Source organism: Lepidochelys kempii, chromosome 10, assembly GCF_965140285.1.
Source record: "Lepidochelys kempii isolate rLepKem1 chromosome 10, rLepKem1.hap1, whole genome shotgun sequence".
NCBI classification, from domain to species: domain Eukaryota; kingdom Metazoa; phylum Chordata; order Testudines; family Cheloniidae; genus Lepidochelys; species Lepidochelys kempii.
The window spans coordinates 43,200,048-43,221,495 of record NC_136389.1 but is presented as its reverse complement, the minus strand read 5'-3'; the positions used below and the strand labels follow the sequence as shown (position 1 = coordinate 43,221,495).

The 21,448-nt window shown below is 45.4% G+C and overlaps 1 protein-coding gene across 2 annotated transcripts in view; it reads left to right on the top strand.

Annotated features, from left to right (window-relative positions):
* ARIH1 (ariadne RBR E3 ubiquitin protein ligase 1) overlaps window positions 1-21,448 on the top strand; it is a 114,095-nt gene that overhangs the window by 59,946 nt on the left and 32,701 nt on the right. For both annotated transcript variants that reach the window (XM_073363118.2, XM_073363119.2), the window contains exons 4-6: window positions 15,862-15,954; window positions 16,318-16,373; window positions 20,866-20,932. In XM_073363118.2, the coding sequence (XP_073219219.1) occupies window positions 15,862-15,954; window positions 16,318-16,373; window positions 20,866-20,932 (216 nt within the window). The remainder of the gene's footprint in view (window positions 1-15,861; window positions 15,955-16,317; window positions 16,374-20,865; window positions 20,933-21,448) is intronic.

Genomic DNA, 21,448 nt, shown 5'->3' with positions numbered 1-21,448 from the left:
TCTTTCCTCTTAATCACTTTTTTTAAAATAAACCCAAATTCAAAATTAACTATTTCAGGTTTTGTTTACAATGAAAATTAACCATAGTTTCTTGTCATCTTGCTGAAATCAGTTTCAAATCAGTTTGCGATTTTGGATCTCATGTACAAGCACAAGGATGCAGTGTAGCGTTTGGAACGCTGCAGAGGAATAACTTGTGTAATAAGCTGTTTCTAATGAATTTTTTTAAAGTGAACACTACTTTTCAGGTTTCAAGTTTGCAAACTGTGATAGGACCATATTTGTGGGGGATGACTGTTCTTGAGAATTAAAGATTTCAGACTATAGGATATAATTTTCTCAATTCTGCTGTGCTACTCCGTATGACTAAATCTAGGTTTTTCCTACCAGTGGATGGTAACAAAGATTAGTTATTTCTAATTAAGGCCTAATATTTGCAATGTGAACATGAATTGAGGATGGGATGGTAATTCATCAGAAGCAAAAACGGGTACAAGCACGTCTTCAAACTTCAAAGTTTTGCAAATGCCAGTTCTGATTATTTTATGCAGATACAGTAGAACGGTGTGGGCAAACTATGGCCTGCTGGACAGATTTAGCCCATCAGGGCTTTGTATCCGGTCTGTGGGATTGCCACCCCTGTGGCGCCGCGGAGCTAAGGCAGTCTCCCTGCCTTCCCTGGCCCCGCACCGACCACGTCCCTGTGGAGCAGGGGGCAGAGGGCTCTGTGCACTGCCCTCGCCTGCTGGCACCGCCCCCCGCAGCTCCCATTGGCTGGGAATGGGGAACTGCAGCCCCACAGATGAGGACAGTGTGCAGAGCCCTCTGCCCCCTCCCTTCCCCGCCCCCAGGGGCCGTAGGGACTGGCACGCTTCCGGGAGCGGCACGGGGCCAGGGCAGGCAGGGAGCCTGCCTGAGTGCGCTATTGCCACCCCGGAGCCGCTCAAGACAAGCGGCGCTGGGCCAGAGCCCAAACCCCTCCTGCATCCCAGACCCGTGCCCTGAGCCCCCTGCTGCACCCCTCCTGCACCCCAACCCTGTGTCCTGAGCCCTCTTGTACACCCCACATCCCTCCTGCACCCCGAGCCCTTGCCCTGAGCCCCTTCCCACACTCCCTCCCACACCCCAACCCCCTGCCCCAGCCCTACATTCGTGGCCTTGCATGCAATCTCCCCACCCAGATGTGGCCCCCAGGCCAAAAATCTTGCCCACCCCTGCAGCAGAACCTCAAAGATATGAGCCCCAGAGTTAGTTAGTGGTGAACCAGACACCCTGTGGAATGGTAAGCCCTCAATCAGGCAGCAGTGCAAACCAAAAAAAGAGCAAAGGCTCAGTGCTTCAGCCATGGGGGGTTGGGGCTGCAGCCGCCCCGGGGAATGTGGCGGGGCGTAGTTAGGGCTCTGAGGGAAAGGGCTTGGGGCTTCTGACCCTTGGGAGCACCGGCGCTTAGGGCTTTAGACAGGAGGTGGGAATGCTGGCTCATTCTTTCCTCCTTCTCCTCCCCCCACCCCAGCTGGGAACAGAGCTGGGGGGCTGAAGCCCTGAGCCTCTGGTGTCCCCCCAAAAGACAGAGCAGGGCTGAAGCCCTGTGCTCCCCCTAGCTCTAAAGCACTGAGCCCTGGTGATCCTGTGGGGCAGAACCACCCCCCCCCCCCCCGGTGCAGCTGAAGTCTAACCTCTTCTTCAGAGTTATGGAACATTTCAGAGTTAGACATCCTCTATTCCTGAGGTGTCTGGAACTCTTAAGTTCTACTGTATAGCTAAAATATAGTCACTTTGAGATGCACTATTTAAATTTGTGATGCACTAAATCTTTTCATATATAAATGATTGATTTCAGGTAAGATTGTGGCAGAACATTTGAGCAATGAAAGCAAGGTGTTAAGTAACAAAGCCTGATTAAAGGTTGCACTAAAAACCATTGTCATGTATCCAGAGTTAAGCTTGTTACATTCCAGCTGCATATTGACAATTGCGTATTTGCAGATAGATTAAGTATGGTACACTTCAAGGGGTGGTGTCAGGTTGTGGGCAGCAATGCAGTAAAGCCATTCAGTAAAACACAGACCAAACCATTAGATCAGATTATTTTTTTAAAAGGTCACATATACAATGAGCCATGCAAAGAAATGTCATGAGTCTAAAAATCAGTGTTCTTAAAAAAAAAAAAAAAAAAAAAAAAAAAACCCAGCCCCACTAGAGGAGAAGCCGATGGATATAACTAAAATAGGGCATGATGGAAAACTTTTAAAAAGAGTACATAACAGAATAAAACTGAAATGGGGAGTCTAGGGAAAATAAAAAGTCTGGAAAATAAAATTATACAGTCTTCTGCAGTGACTAAAACTAGCAGATGTGGAATTATCTAATTCTGTACACTATATGCACAGTGGGTCTGTGTTCGTGGAATAGCTAGGTGGAATGGTTCTCTAGTGGCTGTAGTTCAGCCTCCTGAGAAGTTGTGGCAGTTTGCTTTCCCAAGTGTAAGCTATCTGTATCAAGGTTTCAGGGCTGCTGTGTGCTGTGCAGAAAAACAATATGACAATTTCCGTCCCAGAAAGCTGACCGTTTAGGTGTTGTAATGCTACAGATGGACAGAACTAACAGGGAGAGGGAGGATAAGATGGGAAGAAAAATAAGTCTCTGAAACACAGAAGTCTCAGCTTGTCTGTGGCTTTGCCAGCAATCAACATCCATCAGGAACTTGGTTTTCTTTATTTGAACTTAGTTACATATGAAGTGGGAATGAACTTCAAAAATAAATGGCACTCTGGTTTGATCTTTTTTGAAAGCACAAAACCTTTATATAAGCAACACATGAGAGCTTTCCATTTTTATACTGAGTGTCTTTATTAGCCTACCTTTCAGGTCTCCATTTTGCACTTTGGTTTTATGAGCTGCCTTGACAAAGAGTACTGTTTTGTTGACTGACATGGCTGCAAGACTTTCCCCAGTGAAGAATGAGCAGTGCGAGCTGTGTGTGGAAGGAAGAGCAATGTACAGATTCCACCACCTGCAAGAATCTCAGCATTGTGCTGCACTGGAGAAATTTACCATTGGGTACTCTAGCCAGTAAGGAATAAAACATTGTCTCCAGAAATGCAAATAAATGGTTGAGGAAATATAGACTTGCCCATTCCTCTTCATTTTCGTATCTTCAGAGCCTTCTGCACTCCCTCTTCACCTTTAAAGGTGAACTGCAAGGGAGAAAAGTGTGTGGATCTGCTTTGTTGTATAAAGATATTTTAAAAATCTGGGAGTAGAAATTCATACTTTTTCATTAGAAATTCATGTCTAGTCTACCTTGGAAAAGTCTGGGGACTGAAGAGTTGGTAGGGTTATGACATTGAAGTATTGAGAAAATGAAGCCTGGCTAAGAGCGAAATGATTTTGATTCAGACTATTAAACTTCCTAACTTAAATAACTGAGAAAGGACATCTTTACTTACTTTTAAATATCTGTGTTCATTTGAGAGTTCCAGCAAGTCTAGCAAAGCCAGGGACAGCCAAACTTAACGTTCCTAATACAGAGTTCTAAGAAAGCAAAGAAGCCACCTTAAACAAACTGAGTACCTTTTATCTATCATGATGAAACAGAAAGGGCACATGTCTAATCTCCCCTTCCCCCCTTTACAGGTCACCTTACTTCTTAGAGCGCATGCACGCATGCGCACCCCCCCTTCCCACCCCTCCCAAAATAAAATAACACTTTCCAGGGTTCTACATTGAAAGTGGAGCATAGTAAATTCAATTCCAGCCTCCTGCCCATATCCCTACTGCCACTACATATTTATACCTTGCTGTGCTGGGGTTGGGACTCACCACTGCAGCGCCTCCTGCTGTTCACTCTGGGAATTAGCTCAGTTCATGCAGAGCGCCCTCTGCTGGTGGTGTCCCATCAGTCTCTCACCCTCAATTGGTGTCTCGACCTGTGTTGCTCCAAGTGTCCTTTTCAGGACACTGCCCTCCAGCAGTGCCCCCAAGTCCACCCTCGCCCCCTTGCGGGGGGGGGGGGGGGTTGTTTAACAGCAGTCTTCTCTCTTCACCCCAGCTGCAGTGGCCAACCACATCCCCAAAGTCTAATCCCTTCTATCAGGGGTCAGGTGTAGTCTGCTATGGCCCCTCCTAACGGACAGGTGTAGCACAAGGGGGGGACCCAGGCACCCTCTGATGCAGCTTCCCTGCCCTCCTTCACTCCCCTTGTCCGCTTCTCCTCCGTGGGCTGCTTCCCCTTTGGCCCCCTTGCACCTTTTAGGCCCTACTATCAGGGCCTGCAGCCTGGCAGGTATTGGGCTGGAGCTCTCCTCAGCTCCCATAAGCCTGCCCAGCACTGCGCTGTCCTGGGTGCTGGTCTCCTTCACTCAGGAGACAGACCACCTCCTTCGAAGGTCTGGGAGAGACTGCCTGCCTCTTGCCTGGGCAGCCTTTATGTAGGGCCTAGCTTGGCCCTGATTGGCTGCCTCTTGCCCAGCCCTGATTGGCTCCCCACAGGCCCTTTCTGATTGGCTGCCTGTCTGTGCAGCTGCTCTGGCCTGCTACCCCACAACACTTGCCCATCACTGTGATATCTGCCATAGCCCCTTCTCTACACATTGCTTTTAAACATCTGGGTATTAGCCAGTACCCATGAAGTTAATATTTTCACACTTTCAGGACCTGGATTGTTTGGACTGTTTTCCTGGCTGAGGGATTGGCACTACTTCCTCAATATCACAGTGGGAAGTTACCTAGTTCAAAGATTCTAGATCGTTTTCTTTTTGATGCCCCCCCCCGCCCAACATGCTATAAAAACTCCATGGCCCACCTGTGCCACAACTACTGTTTTTCTGCATATAAAGGCTGGGACTGGCTTTGGGGGGCAGCGAGCAACGCAGTTGTTTGGGCCCCCATGCCACAAGTGGCCCCGCGAAGCTAAGTTGCTTCAGCCCTGGATGGTGGGGCTCAGGGCCCTGAGCTTCCGCCTCACACGGCGGGGCTTCGGCTTTCTGCCCTGGGCTCCAGCCAGACCAACGCCAGCGCTGTTTGGCAGACCCCCAAAACCTGCTTGTGGCCCCCAAGGGGGCCCCAGACCTCTGGTTGAGAACTGCTGATCTAGCTGAAAGTGTGGAAATATGGTGTGGTGTTACTCCTGGCTCTCTGGTCTTTCCAGACCTGTGCTTGGAATAAGTTTGTCAGTCTCCATACATGTCTTCCGGAGCTCTTCATAAGCTTCCTATTCAGTAAAATCTTGCCTTCCATTTCCCCAGGCAAATAGACTGTCTCAGTATTCTGCTTTCGGTGGGGGGGTGTAATTGCTTCAGTTCTTTCAGCTTCCAGTAAATCTTCCGTAAGTAATTTTAAAGCAGTGACAAAGACAGACTTTATTTGACAGTTCTGTTTCCTGTACCACCATGGGAATACCAGTGAGTTAAGTGTGGAGGGTTTTACACACACCAAGCTCAGCACAGGTGGCAGTAGCGTATTGGTCAAAACCATGTAATAACTGCATTGCCTATCGCTCTTGGACTAGGGGTTCTCACAGGTCAGGGTTGAAGGGGAGGGGGCATCAGATAATGTTCTGGAAATTTCATACTGACACTTGACATATGGACACATGAGGGGAAAAGGAGTCCAGGAGAGCTGGCTGTATTTTAAAGAATCTTTATTGAGGTTACAGGAACAAACCATCCGGATGTGTAGAAAGAATAGTAAATATGGCAGTCGACCAGCTTGGCTTAACAGTGAATTACTAGCTGATCTTAAACACAAAAAAAGAAGCTTGCAAGAAGTGGAAGATTGGACAGATGACCAGGGAAGAGTATAAAAATATTGCTCAGGCATGCAGGAGTGAAATCAGGAAGGCCAAATCACACCTGGAGTTGCAGCGAGCAAGAGATGTTAAGAGTAACAAGAAGGGTTTCTTCAGGTATGTTAGCAACAAGAAGAAAGTCAAGGAAAGTGTGGACCCCTTACTGAATGAGGGAGGCAACCTAGTGGCAGAGGATGTGGAAAAAGCTAATGTACTCAATGCTTTTTTTTGCCTCTGTCTTCACGAACAAGGTCAGCTCCCAGACTTCTGTACTGGGTAGCACAGCATGGGGAGAAGGTGATCAGCTCTCTGGAGAAAGAAGTGGTTCGGGACTATTTAGAAAAGCTGGATGAGCACAAGTCCATGGGGCCGGATGCTCTGCATCCGAGCGTGCTAGAGGAGTTGGTGTATGTGATTGCACCAAGGAGGAGGATCCTGGGAACTACAGGCCAGTCAGCCTCACCTCAGCCCCTGGAAAAATCATGGAGCAGGTCCTCAAGGAATCAGTTCTGAAGCACTTAGAGGAAAGGAAAGTGATCAGGAACAGTCAGCATAGATTCACCAAGGGCAAGTCATGCCTGACTAACCTAATTGCCTTCTATGATGAGATAACTGGCTCTGTGGATGAGGGGAAAGCAGTGGATGTATTATTCCTTGACTTTAGCAAAGCTTTTGATATGGTCTCCCACAGTATTCTTGCCAGCAAGTTAAAGAAGTATGGGCTGGATGAATGGACGATAAAGTGGATAGAAAGCTGGCTAGATTGTTGGGTTCAACGGGTAGTGATCAATGGTTCCATGTCTAGTTGGTAGCCAGTATCAAGTGGAGTGCCCCAAGGGTCGGTTCTGGGGCCGGCTTTGTTCAATATCTTCATAAATGATCTGGAGGATGGCGTGGACTGCACCCTCAGCAAGTTTGCAGGTGACACTAAACTGGGAGGAGAGGTAGATACGCTGGAGGGTAGGGGTAGGATACAGAGGGACCTAGACAAATTAGAGGATTGGGCCAAAAGAAATCTGATGAGGTTCAACAAGGACAAGTGCAGAGTTCTGCACTTAGGATGGAAGAATCCCATGCACCGCTACAGACTAGGGACCAAGTAGCTAGGCAGCAGTTTTGCAGAAAAGGACCTAGGGGTTACAGTGGATGAGAAGCTGGATATGAGTCAACAGTGTGCCCTTGTTGCCAAGAAGGCGAATGGAATTTTGGGCTGTATAAGTAGGGGCATTGCCAGCAGACCGAGAGATGTGATCGTTCCCCTCTAGTCAACATTGGTGAGGCCTCATCTGGAGTACCAAGTCCAGTTTTGGGCCCCACACTACAAGAAGGATGTGGAGAAATTGGAAAGAGTCCAGTGGAGGGCAACAAAAATGATTAGAGGCCTGGAACACATTATTTCTGAGGAGAGGCTGAGGGAACTGGGATTGTTTAGGGTGTGGAAGATAAGAATGCGGGGGGGATTTGATAGCTTCTTTCAACTATCTGAAAGGGGGTTCCAAAGAGATTGGCTCTAGACTGTTCTCAGTGGTAGCAGATGATAGAACAAGGAGTAATGGTCTCAAGTTGCAGTGGGAGAGGTTTAGGTTGGATATTAGGAAAATCTTTTTCACTACGAGGTTGGTGAAGCACTGGAATGGGTTACCTTGGGAGGTGGTGGAATCTCCTTCCTTCAAGGTTTTTAAGGTCAGGCTTGACAAAGCCCTGGCTGGTATGATTTAGTTTGGGATTGGTCCTAGATGATCTCCTGAGGTCCCTTCCAACCCTAATATTCTTGATTTTCATGTAGCCAAAGAAACTCCTGAGGTTAAATAAAGTTACTGTGCTATGAACAGCAAAGGTAAAACTTAGGACTACAGGTCCCCTCCCTGTCACCATTTTGGGACCAGTATATAGAAACAAAAAGAAATGGAGTACTTGTGGCACCTTAGAGACTAACCAATTTATTTGAGCATAAGTTTTCGTGAGCTACAGCTCACTTCATCGGGTGCATTGGTTAGTCTTGAAGGTACCACAAGTACTCCTTTTCTTTTTGCGAATACAGACTAACACGACTGCTACTCTGAAACCTATATTGAAACCGTGTGCTCCCTGGTATGTGTTCCATTTGCTCCATTTCCTGTTCCCTCGGGTAGTCTGGGTGCTCACCTTTAGTGTTTCTGCTTTCCTTTGTAATATAAAAGTACCTTGAGAGCAGTAGCATCAGGGTCAGTAGGAGAACAGTCTAGTCTTTAGCTTAGCTGGAAAGAGGATAGTGTTAGGGAAAACCTCCAGGGTGAGGGTATTAAGCAGAGGTGGGCAAACTGTGGCCCGTGGGACCGTCCTGCCCAGCCCTTGAGCTCCCAGCCAGGGAGACTAGCCCCCCCCGGCAGCCCCAGCTCACCGTGTCACCAGCACTCTGGGAGGTGGGGTTGTGAACTCCTGCTGGGCAGCGCAGCGGCGTGGGTGGCTCCGTCCGGCTGGCGTGGCTGCCAGTCCTGCCACTTTGAGCGGCATGGTAAGAGGGCGGGGAGTGGGGGGGTTGGATAAGGGGCAGAGGGTCCCGGGGGGGGGGGCAGTCAGGGGACAGGGGGCGGTTGGATAGGCGTGGGAGTCCCGGGGGCCTGTCGGGGCGGGGGTGTGGATGGGGACGGGAGTGGGGGAGGTTGGATGGGGGTGGAGTCCCAGGAGGGGGCAGTCAGGGGACAAGGAGCGGAGGGGTTGGATGGGTCAGGGGTTCTGAGGGGGGCAGTCGGGGGCGGGAAGTGGGAGGGGGTGGATAGGGTGTGGTGGCCAGGCTGTTCGAGGAGGCACTGCCTTACCTACCCGGCCCTCCATATAGTTTTGGAACCCTGATGTGGCCCTCAGGCCAAAAAGTTTGCCCACCCCTGGTATAAAGTTTAGGCAAAATGGAAGGAGATTCTCCATTTTTTCAGCATATGAAGAATTTAGGGGAAATGGTGCAGGAATCATAGAATCATAGAATCATAGAATATCAGGGTTGGAAGGGACCCCAGAAGGTCATCTAGTCCAACCCCCTGCTCAAAGCAGGACCAATTCCCAGTTAAATCATCCCAGCCAGGGCTTTGTCAAGCCTGACCTTAAAAACCTCTAAGGAAGGAGATTCTACCACCTCCCTAGGTAACGCATTCCAGTGTTTCACCACCCTCTTAGTGAAAAAGTTTTTCCTAATATCCAATCTAAACCTCCCCCACTGCAACTTGAAAACTGGAAAACCAGGCCCTTTACTCTCCTTTTTTTTAATGAAAGGCATGGGTCTCTGTTCATGCCTGAGGTCACTGTCAACCACCTAGTTTGGATTTGAATTGAAGCTTTTGCATTGGGGCTGTGGCTATGCTGTGGACAGTAGGGATTACTCAATGGGGGGTGGAGGAACAATAACAGAAAATGTGGAAATGTCAGAAGTTTTTTGTTTCAGTTTTCACCAAGAAGTTTAGTAGCGATTGGTCATCTAATATAATGCATGCCAGTGAAAATGAGGTAGGGTCAGAGGCTAAAATAGGGAAAAACAAGTTAAAAATTGCTTAGGCAAGTTAGATATCTTCAAGTCACCACGGCCTGACGAAGTACATCCTAGAATACTCAAGTAGCTGACTGAGGAGATATCTGAGCCATTAGTGATTAGCTTTGAAAAGTCATGGAAGACAGGAGACATTCCAGAAGACTGGAAAAGGGCAAATATAGTGCCAACCTATAAAAAGGGAAATGAGGACAACCTGTGGAATTACAGACCAGTTAGCGTAACTTCTGTACCCAGAAAGATAATGGAGCAAATAATTAAGCAATCAATTCGCAAACACCTAGAAGATAATAAAGTGATAAGTAAGAGTGAGCATGGATTTGTCAAGAGCAAATCATGTCAAATCAACCTGATAGCTTTCTTTAACAGGGTAACAAGCCTTGTGGATGGGGGAAGCCGTAGTTGGTGTATATCTTGACTTTAGTAAGGCTTTTGATACTGTATTGCATGACCTTCTCATAAATTAGGAAAATGCAACCTAGCTGGAACTGCTATAAGGTGGGCACATAACTGGTTGGAAAGCTGTTCCCAGAGAATAGTTATCAGGAAGGGCATATTGAGTGGGATCCCACAGGGATCTGTTCTGGATCTGGTTCTGTTCAATATCTTCATCAGTTATTTAGATAATGGCATAGAGAGCACCCTTACAAATCTGTGGACAATACAAAGCTGGGAGGGGTTGCAAGTGCTTTGGAGGATAGGATTAAAATTCAAAATGATCTGGACAAACTGGAGAAATGGCCTGAAGTAAAAAGGGTGAAATTGAATAAGGACAAATGCAAAGTATTCCACTTAGAAAGGAACAATCAGATGTGTACATACAAAATTGGAAATGACTGCCTAGGAAGGAGTACTATGGAAAGGGATCTGGGAGAATAAATTGCCAAGGGAGGTTGTGGAATCTCCATCATTGGAGATTTTTAAGAGCAGGTTAGAAAACACCTGTCAGGGATGGTCTAGATCAGTGGTCTCCAACCTTTTTATGCCCAAATCACTTTTTGAATTTAAGGGCAACCCAGAATCTACCCCACTCCTTCCCTGAGGCCCTGCCCCGCTCGCTCCCTCTCTCCCTCTCCCCCACCCTCACTCACTTTCACCAGGCTGGGGCAAGGAGTTGGCGTATGGGAGGGAGTGCAGGTTCTGGGCTGGGATCGAGGGGTTTGCAGTGTGGGAGGGGGCTCTGGGCTGAGCGTGGGACAGGGGTTTGGGAGGGGGTGAGGGGTGCAAGCTCTGGGAGGGAGTTTGGGTGCAGGAGGGGGTTCCAGGTTGGGGCAGAGTGTCGGGGTGCTCTGGGAGGGGGCTCATGGCTGGGGTGGAGGCTTGGGGTGCAGGAGGGAGTATGGTGTGCTGGCTATAGGAAGGGGCTTAGGGCTGGGGCAGGGGCTTGGGGTGCAGGAGGGCATATGGGGAGCTGGCTCTGGGAGGCTGCAGGTTGGGTAGTGGAAGAGAAATGCTGGTCCAGTGTAGCTGGGTCTGCTGTACTCATGCTACTCCTGGTCTTAATGCTGCAGAGCCATTCAGAACCTTCCCATTGAAGGGGGCAGCACTTAACTCAGGCGGCCCCGGCTCCACACCGCTCCTGGAAGGGGCCAGTGTGCCCCTGCAGCTCCTGGGGTGCTCCTCTCTGCAGGCACAGCCCCCTGCAGCTCCCATTGGACACAGTTCCCCGTGCCCAGCCAGTGGGAGCTGCAGGCGCGGTGCTTATAGACAGGAGCAATGCGGGGACCCCTGCCAGCCACGGGGCCACAGGGGCATGCTGGCTGCTTCCAGGAGTGGTGTCTGGCGGGGCAACCAGGGAGCCCAGCTGCATCACCGGAGACAGTGATAGACTAGGAGAGTCTCCAGGATTGACCAATGGATTGCGATCGACTGATGGGTGACTACTGGTTTAGATAATACTTAGTCCTGCCTTGAGTGTAAGGGACTGGACTAGATGACCTCTTGAGGTCCTTTCCAGTCCTATGAGTCTATGGGATATATATATATAGATAGAAATAGATATTTTTAAAAGGTGAACATTTAACCTAAAAATCCGAGATTCTTTACCTCCTTAATTTTGAACAGCTTTGATTTCTTTCCTAGGTGATCCAAAACACTGCAGTTTTGGTAAGAATTCCTTCCTGCTTTTAAAATGCTGGGGATTTCAGATGTTTTAAATTTTAAGAAGTGCTAAAAATTCACGAGAGACAACTTGTGGTGCAGAGATCGCAGCTGGCGTCACACTCTGCCTTCTCTGACTAGTGGGAGTGTAAATTTTGTGTTCCTTTATAGTAACCCATCTGGCCTGTTCAGGAGAGATTTTTATTGAATCCCAACTTCAACTGGCAGAATGGTGGCCACCATGATACATGTTTTGAGAATGGTGGGGAATACCGGTTGGAGAAGAGGTCCTGGGACTATAGCTCAGTGGTTTGAGCATTGGCCTACTAAACCCAGGGTTGTGAGTTCAATCCTTGAGGGGGCCATTTAGGGATCTGGGGCAAAAATTGGGGATTGGTCCTGCTTTGAGCAGGGGGTTGGACTAGATGACCTCCTGAGGTCCCTTCCAACCCTGATATTCTTTGATTCTAAGAGCCTTTTGCTGCTATATCACAAGTCTGAATCCAGCAGTGACAGTTTGGTGGCCTAAGTGAAACTTGTTGGTCTGTTTGGTTCCTAATGGATAGGTGTCAGCCAGTCACTAATTGCACTGTGACCCCTTCTTGGCAGTCTTTGAGGTGATGACAAGAATTGAAAGGACTATGTAGACAGAACTCAGTCCTCTCTGCCGCCCCAGTGTCCCTTCAGGTCAAATTTGATGGGAGCATTAACAGGTAGTGTTTCTGGGAAGCTTGTTCTGTAGTCCAGGCGATGCACTTATTCTGTGGACATATAGATGGCTTCCTTGGATCTGTCACTGTGGTACCTTTCACTGAGCTATTTACTAAAGAAGAAAAATGCTGCTCGGGAAAATGTCAGTCTTGGATCAGCAGAGTCCTTGCTGTGTTTGCTCAGTTATTGCTTACAAAAGAGCAGACACTGATATCAAAAGGTAGTAAAATACTGATGCTAGAATTCTTGCAAATATGCATAAGCAAAAAGCAGGAAAATGACTCTGTTCCTGGCCCCCCAAATGAGGTCATTAGAATCTCATCAGTATAGCAAGGTAAGGTGAAAGTAAGGTAATGTCTGCCCATGATATGCCATTTTTGGAACAGAATAGTTATTTATCAGCTGTATCAATTGCCAGGGGTGTGTGGGGAGGGGGCAGCTTTATTGGTGGTTCTCAGTTTGTCTGAAGCTGACTGACAAGAAGGGAAGTTCCTCAAAGTAAAGAAATGGCTAGATAGAGAAGCAGATGTTCTGTACAGCTTGGGAGGAGGCAGTGACTGACCATGAAATAGGGAGCTATCAGCTTACTTGCTGGAAGCTATCAAAATCAGTCTTGCACTAAGGACACACATTTATCTCTTTTCTGGGGACAGTGTTTCTTTTGGTATAGTTGCTTGGATAAGGATAGTTAAAGGATATCCTTGTTAATGATAGTTTTAGGCTGTGAACCCCCACCCCATGCAGATGAACCTTCTGTGCCATGGTAACCATAGATCTGGAGTAAACCAGCACAATCTTCAAATCTTTGGTCTCCCATAGTTCCACCCAAATGTACCAGAGACTTCTCAAAACCTCGGGGGGAATTCCTTGCCAATCGACTGAAGCTCCATCCCCAGGGGAGCATTGTTTGAGCACAGGAATGTTCGCAGAGCCTCAGATGTCGTCTTGAATCAGATGTTCAAATAATAATTGAAAACTGAAGCAGGTCTTCTCCCATGTGGAGATTATGGCCCTATAGCTGCCTGCATCATTGATAACTGAGTGCTGACAGAAGATGAAGGTATTCTCCCACAGGAAGCTTCCACTTAAAGGCAAAGCCCTGTGTAGATGTCCCTTGGCCTGCACTTGAGCTGTCTAGGTTAGTAGAGGGGAAGGAGGAGTGGACCTGAGATGACTCCAGGCAGAACTACTAATCTAGACAGCTCTAGTGGAGGCCAAGGGACCCTCTAGCAGGGCCTTGAGAAGAGTGTATAGGTGAGTGCCCCCCAGAGTGGTACCTTAGTAGGGTGGTCATGCTAGTGAAGGAAGGGTAAACTATACTCCAGTGTCAGATGCCCAAAGTAAAGAAACATAAAACTTGTAATCTTCAGTGTTGTTCGTAACAATACTTTTTCTGAAAGTGATTTTTTTCAAGTTGAAGGTCTTTTAATTGACAAAATCTTGCTTCTATTGTATCATCCTGCTGTCCAGGAGACACCCTATTATCTGTATAGCCTTACGCAAGTATATGGTGCTTTACAGGCAGCATATAAAATGAGGGTTCAATCCTCAGATGATATGAAATTAGAACTTGCACAGTGGTAGTGAAGGAGATATTTTCCCCCCTGTGATTTTAAACATAATTGTCCTATCTGAGTCTCATTTATATAGTACCGTCACTTCAAAGTTACTCTCTCTAGCAATCTTATTTGTTGTTCTTTAGTTCTTCTCTCTCTCTTCCTCCCCCCCCCCCCCCCCCAACATAATCACTTGAGTCCCACAAGTTGTTTTGGCACACCTTGTATAGAGCAGGTTCTCAAACTGAGGGTCGGGACCTCTCAGGGTCGCAAGGTTATTACATGGGGGGGGGGTCGCAAGCTGTCAGCCTCCACCCCAAACTACGCTTTGCATCCAGCATTTATAATGATGTTATTCATTAAAAACACTTTTTATATATTTAAGGGGAATCGCATTCAGAGACTTGCTATTTAAAAGGGGTCACCAGTACAAAAGTTTGAGAACCACTGGTGTAGAGGATAATGCATACAAAGTCAAAGTTGTCCTTGCTGGATCACCGTCTGCATGATTAACATTGTTTCAATCTCAGTTGGTAAGTTATTTCTAACAATAGGTTCTTCAGCCTTCTGATCAGATGAACATCTGGGTTCTAAAGGGACTGAAGAGTTTACCAAGCAAGTTGACATACTGAAAGTTAACTTTTTTTCATTCCATACATCTGATGAAGTGGGTGAAAGCCCGTAAAAGCTTATGCCCAAATAAATTTGTTAGTCTCTAAGGTGCCACAAGGACTCCTTGTTGTTTTTACTGATACAGACTAACACAGCTACCCCTCTGAAAGTTAACTGTATACGTCTGTTCACGTAGACCTCTAATGCTATAAACTCCTGTTACTCGACATTAGTCCCATAACGCATCCTATTCCCCCTTTATTCCTTTCTGCTTCTACCTGCATGGGCAGTATCTTATCTGCCTCAGGCAGAATGTGGTTGGTAATCATTCTGGAACTGTGAGCGACTGAGTGTGCCCTCCAAGTGGAGGGATGTGAGTGCAGGAAAGAAAACAGTGGGTATCATTTTAACTCTAACCCTAGTTCCATGGTGCAGCATTTGTTAGTGACTTACAGTGAAGGCTAAGATTTAGTCATGGGTATTTTAGTAAGTCATGGACAGATCATGGGCAATAAACAAACATTCATGGCCTGTGACGTGTCCAAGACTTTTACTATATAAATACCCCTGACTAAAACTTAGCAGCTCGTGGGGCCCCGGGGGCTGACGGCTAGCCCCTGCGGTGGCTGACTGCCCCCAACCACCTGTTGCTGCAAGGCCTCCAGGACCACTGCTCGGGTGCTCCCTGGGGCCACCTGAGCAGTGGCTAGTGTGGCTGATTCCAGGCAGCCCCCAAGACCACTGCTTGGGGGCTCCCTGTGGCCGCCTGAGCATTGGCTGGTGCGGCTGGCCTCCAGGGCTGCTCCTGGGACCAGTGCTTGGGCGCTTCCGGGGGCTGACTGTTCCCAGGGCTGCCAGCTGCAAAAGTAACCAGAGGTTGCCAAAATCACAGAATCCATGATTTCTGCAACCTCCATGACAGAATAGCAGCCTTACAGTAATAAAGATAGGGAAAAAAGCTCTCTCATACCAGGTGCATAAATCAAAAGCCATATCTAGATAGAGGTGTGAGTGTGGTTCCCAGCTCAAGTAGACATACTCACACTAGCGCCTATTGAGCTAGCATGCTGAAAATAGTAGTGTGGCTGTGGTAGCACTGGCAATGGAGGCATGGTCTAGCTGCCTCAAGAACATAGCCCTGGGGTCTGGGCAGGTTTATACTCGATGGGGGCTAATCTGTGCTGCTGCTTTCGCTACCATGGCTACACTACTATTTTTAGCAGACTAGCTCAATGAGAGCTAGCATGAGTGCGTCTGCTCAAGCTGGGAATCACACCCCTGGCTCCGTGTAGACATAACCTAAAATGAAGGACAACTTAGAGGTATTTGAGGAGGGAGGGGCAAATCGTATACCTCCATTTTTCCTGTTGCTGTTAAGGATGCAGACTGCAGCTACATTGAGAGCACATTTAAAGCTGCTGTAACAATGTAGTGGTGTGATAATGATGCAGAGTAAACAATATGGTATTGTTGGAACAGTCAGATTCTGTACTGCAAGTAAGAGATGAAATGAGCAAAACTGCACAGCTCCAGGAAGGACAGAATGGATACAGTGTCACATGTCTTTGTTGTTGCAGTACTTTACTGGCCTAGAGTGTGGACATAAGTTCTGTATGCAGTGCTGGAGTGAATATTTAACTACCAAAATAATGGAGGAAGGCATGGGACAGGTAAATATTGGATCTGTGTGACTTGTGCTGGTCTTGTGTTGGGGAAGAGGGAAGGATGGGATGGAGGCAGGAGTCTTTTCTAACAAAAATGAATAAACAAATCTTGGAGGTTGAGTTCTTCATCTACAGAGTGCATGTGAGTTTCATGGGGAACTGTATGGACTCTGTATAAGCATCTCAGCCCTGGTTGAACGTAATCATGCTGCTCAAAGAGGTGGGTCTGGCTGATGTATCTGGAGGTCTGATTTTGTTGAGCAAATATGGCTAGTTTGCAATAAAATCCTGTGGGGTTCCTCATGATGGTAAAGGGGCACCAAAAAAACCATTCCAAGACCTTACTTGATCAGTTTGTTCCTTTTTCAGACTATTTCATGCCCTGCTCATGGCTGTGATATCTTAGTTGACGACAATACAGTTATGTAAGTACCACAGTTGAAGGATGTCACCCTTCCTCTGTTAATGTTTTTCCATTTTGCCCCTCCAGTAAATATTGTATCTATGAAATGGCTCATTCGAAGCTCCTTTAAAGTCTGAATGTGTCAAGAGATTGATCAAGGAACTGCCCTGTACTGGTGTCCAATTCTCAGCTCTGTGCTAGAGGGGAGAATCCCTGCCACACTTCTTAAACTTACAAGTAGAATAAAAGCACTTGCACGCTGTCACCAAAACCCCAGTTAATTGCTTGTACAGTTGTTAGTTTCCTCTCATCTGACTAGGAATATAGAACTTCCTACAGCAGGTCAACATGCTGGTCCATCAAGTCCTGTATTCTGCCTCGGGCAGTGAAAAATACTTGAAGCTTCAGAAGAGCACTCCTGTAATGCGTTTGGCCAACTCTGTTGTGCTACCCATTCCACATAGGCTGATGTGAGAGATGCCTTCCTGACCCCTTCATAGGGAATTGTATTAATTACACCCTGAGTCATGAGATTCAATTACCCTTTTATGTTAGCCAGTGTCATAAGTGGTGTTGCTCATAAAATTACCAGCTACAGTAAGTGACTGCAGCCTTATGCGACAATGAATTCTATGGGTTTGCCTTTCTTGTTTTTATGTGAGGTGACACCTTTATTATTGAACAGATATACCCTTCATAATCCTAAACCTCAGTTACGTCCATTCTAACTTTTCATGCCAGATCAGCATCTGAATTGGAGCTTTCTCCTTTTCAGCCTGCTCCTCCTGCCTGGAGCCAGACTTGTTCATTTATGTTAGTTTGTTGTTTTACATCACTTGCTTCCAAGGTAGTGAATTGCAGTGTCAGTGTGCATGGAGGCATCATTGAGTCAATCATAAAGGGGAACCGGGTTGACAGTAAGTGGAAAGCTGCTCTTAAATGTCTTCATAACCAGCCATGACTGGGAAGGAAATAGTGTGTGTGTGTGTGGTGGGGGGGAGAGAGGCACATTGTTGTGTTGCAGTGACACTTAATTTTAGTTTTTGCATAGTATTTTAGATTCCACCTTTTAAGTAGACTTTATTTGTAGGGATCTTATATTACTGGGATCCAAACTTACCCACCAGTGTGACTTAGAATACAGCAGTGCAAAATGAGACTTCCCTAGAGGCATGTATCTACACTAGGAGCTGTCTATATTAGTTCCACCCAGGAATTACTCTTTTAGCTGAACAAGTACTTGGATTTTAAATCCCTGTTGTTTCCATTCTTCCCTAATCTCTGGAAGGTCTTGGAGGTGTAACACCTTAACTGAAAGTGTGAAGGATGCTCAACCTTTAAGAGGCTTCAAGCTATTAAGTAACTAGAATTAAACAGCTGCAAACAAAAGTTGTTTTTAATAGTCTGACTAAAAAGCCCTTCCCTACCAACTTCCATTCTTAGGCCATGTGATGTCACCGTTTCTCAAGCTCTCCAACCTTAGCCTTCCAGACTCCACAGGACCTGAATTTCTATTTCTTAAAAGCAAGCATATTGAAAAGAAAAAACAATTTTGGGGGCTGCTTTAACCACCATAAAAGCAGAGAAAGCACAGACCCAGTTCTACCTTCCCCCAGTCTATGAAGGAGTGGGATCTCTAAGCTTCGCTACCTGTGAGCAAGCCAGTTTCAGCAGTGAAGATAGACTTTCCCAGATCCATCACTGTGTAGCTATATTCTTGTCAGTTACGCTTCCTATGGCTTTTATAGCTATTGATCTTGTGGGGGAGAAGGAAGAAGGTTGTCTTAAATCTTTCAAGACCTTCAAACCAGCTAAAGGTAATCTGTTCTATTCCTTCCTCACCCTATCTAATGCTGCTGGTAATTGCTTTAACCTACATGCAGTGTTGTTGCTTTCATTAATAAGCACAGCAAGCTGCCTTTATTACTGGTGCCAGTAATAAAGTAATACAGTACTGCTGTCCAGTAGCAACTGGCTAGAATCTGCCTTCTCAGCTTCTCTACAACCTTATAGTACGACAGTAGGTCTCGTTCCCATTTGGTGCTAAGACAGTTCAGACAAAATTGAAAGGACAGTGTTGAGGAACTCTGTAAAAGGGGAGGATGCAGCAAGTCAGAAGTGCTTACACTCCAGGTTTAGGACCTTATTTTTATCCTCACCATGTCTGCAGTCACTAGTGATCCTCATGCCCCTTAACCCTCATCAAAGTATTGTCAGGAGGCCACTACTGAGCAGACAGCACCAGTTGAGTTTTCAATATAGGGTGCTATGATCCAAATTTGGCTATCTCTTTCCATATCATATGCATCCTGCTATATTTCTACTGCTCTAGGTCTTAAATTCCTTAGACAGCAAGAAATTTGGTAATGTAATAATGTTTTAAACCTTATCAGCTGGTAAAGAAAACTACCACAAAGTTAAAGGACCACTTAGGTGAAGTTTAATGGAGCTGTTGTAAAAACATTCCCCCAGTATATAGCATTTATTTCCCGTCCCTTTGTTGCCAGGAGAGGTTAGTGGGTAACAAATTGTCAAGCATCTGCTTCTCCTGCTTGATTCCTTCAGTGAGGTCAGTCTGTATGTGTAACTTAATTTGTTAAGGAAGGAAGGAAGCTTGGCTAGTTGGCTAGAGCATGGGGGCTGGGAATTGGAAAGAGATGGGGTTTATTCCAAATAACTACTGATTTGTGACGGTGGGCAAGTCACTGACCCTGTTTGCCTCAGTTTCCTTGTCTGTCAAATAACACCCACCACCTTATGGGAATTTGTGATCCTCAGGTGAATGGCGCTATAGAAATGTAGTTGACACTTTAAGGTGACACTTCCAAATCCTACATACAGGAGCAGGGTGCAATTGTGAAGGTGGCTTCTTTGCCTAGTTTGGTAAACAACACATATAAGGGATTCTAGTGTCACACTAGCTGTATTCTAGTTACATTTGGGGTGGCTCTTGCATCCTAAATTTTGTCTTTGATTATGTGCAGCTTTTGGAAAATTTGGGGCTGAAATTTCTCATTCCTATTCTCATCCCAGAGGTGTGAACTTCAATGCAGGTTCATTTCAATCTTTATTATTAATATGAGTATGTGAAAGCTCCTTTGATTACACCATGAAATGAACACACATCTATGGATGAAAGTCCTATATAAGAGCTAGGTACTATAATATTTACTTACTTCTAAGTGGCCCTCCAGATATAAACAGGTTGGTGTGCATGTACTGTATGTAGTAAAATCATTCAAAGCTTTTTCGTGTTTATTCCAGTATGTGATTACAAAGTGATTGTTTTTAACAATAACTTGTGCAAAGTGTAAATCATTCCAACTTCATAGGTTGAGATTTTAAATACTAAAAAAGAAATTCAGTCTTAGTCCTCAAGCAGTCATAACTGTTCTGCCTTGTACACATGAAGGCATTAGGGCTGTCAAATTACCAAAAAAAAAAAAAAAAAAAAGGAAAGGAAATCGTGAGATTTTAAAAAAAATTGCAATTAATTGCCAAAAAAAAAAAAAGGTTGCAATTAAGTCGGTTAAGCAATAATGGAATACCAATGTAAAAGTATTATAAATATTTTGGATGCTTTTCTACATTTCCAAATATATTGATTTCAGTTACAACACAGAGTACAAAGTATATAGTGGTCACTTCATATTTTTGATTACAAATATTGGCACTAGTTATCTAGTTAATTGTTTTGCATTAATCGCTTGAGTTAACTGATTGACAGTCCTAAAGTCTTGTATCTGTGTTTCCAGTAATACATAATTTAATGTCGTTATTTACAATGCACCAGTTCTAAGCTCAATATATACACAACATAGTTGTAAAACCCAGAATCATGCAGATTGGATCAATAAATATAACTGAAAGTGCTCCCAAACTCCCCTAAAACAACTGAAATGATTAACTTAGTGAGTTTTTATTTGCTTTTGCCACTGTCCAGAAGACCATGTATTTTGCTGATCTTGCAGCTTTAGCTTGTTGCCTTTCTGTATATGACTATATCAGCAATATCCTGTTAATGATCATCAGCTTAAACGTTAACTTTCAGTTGAAATCCAAATAACATTTGGGCATACCTGGTGCTGGTCTCCAGTGCAGCAAGTGCAATCTGGAACCTTTGAAAGCAGTTTATAGGAAACGTGCAAACCTGACATTAATAGAAATTAGCAAAATTGTTTACTGTACCCCTGGACTCTTGAAGAAAGCCTGAGAAAAATGCAGGTATGCTCCTCAAAACAGTCTTGCTTGAACTGTACAACTTTCATTTGTGCTTCTGTATTAAGAATCCAAAGTGAAAGCAGTAAGGTTCAAAGTGTTTGTATTGTGTTGTAATGTTACACAATAGGAAACAGATAAGTGTTCCTGGATTGTGGATCCTGATACATGTTTGTGTAACTGCAAGCATATGGGAAAACAACTACATTCTTACACTGTCTCTTTAGTTGTTGACTGTGCAAATAAACGAGTTTTCTACTACAATGAATGTTTCTGCATTTCTCTCCTTTCCATAGGCGTCTGATCACAGATTCAAAGGTTAAATTAAAGTACCAGCATTTAATAACTAATAGTTTTGTAGAGGTGAGTTTTTTTTATTTGAATTTCTTTCATGAAAGAAATAATTCTGTTCTAATCTTTTTATTCTTCTACACAGATACAGTGAGACCCCTTTGATACCTAGCTTTGATTATTTCCATTTATAGTGGTGTGTTGGACACGTTTTTGATTGAATTATGGCTCAATGGTTGGTGTTGCGGGACGGGGGCTTGCTTCTGTTTAAGTCTAAAGGCTCATTTTAACACCTTTTCATTTTAATTAGGTCGGGTACTCTTGTGGTAGGGGACAATGTAGATTTCTAAATTGTGATAGGATATATGCATGTGAGAGCTAGTAATCAAAATTTTTCCTTTTACTATGGCAACACTTTCTTGAAATGAGCAGGCATTTTTCATTGAAGGCTGAGCATGCATCGACTCTTTTTTTGGCAGTATGCTCCAAGTCAGCAGAAAATGAAGAGCTGCCCAAGTTTAATGGCTATAGACTTCTGTACAGGAGATGTTCTAATCAGTTGTAACAAGGTAGTGCTCTTGCAGCAAG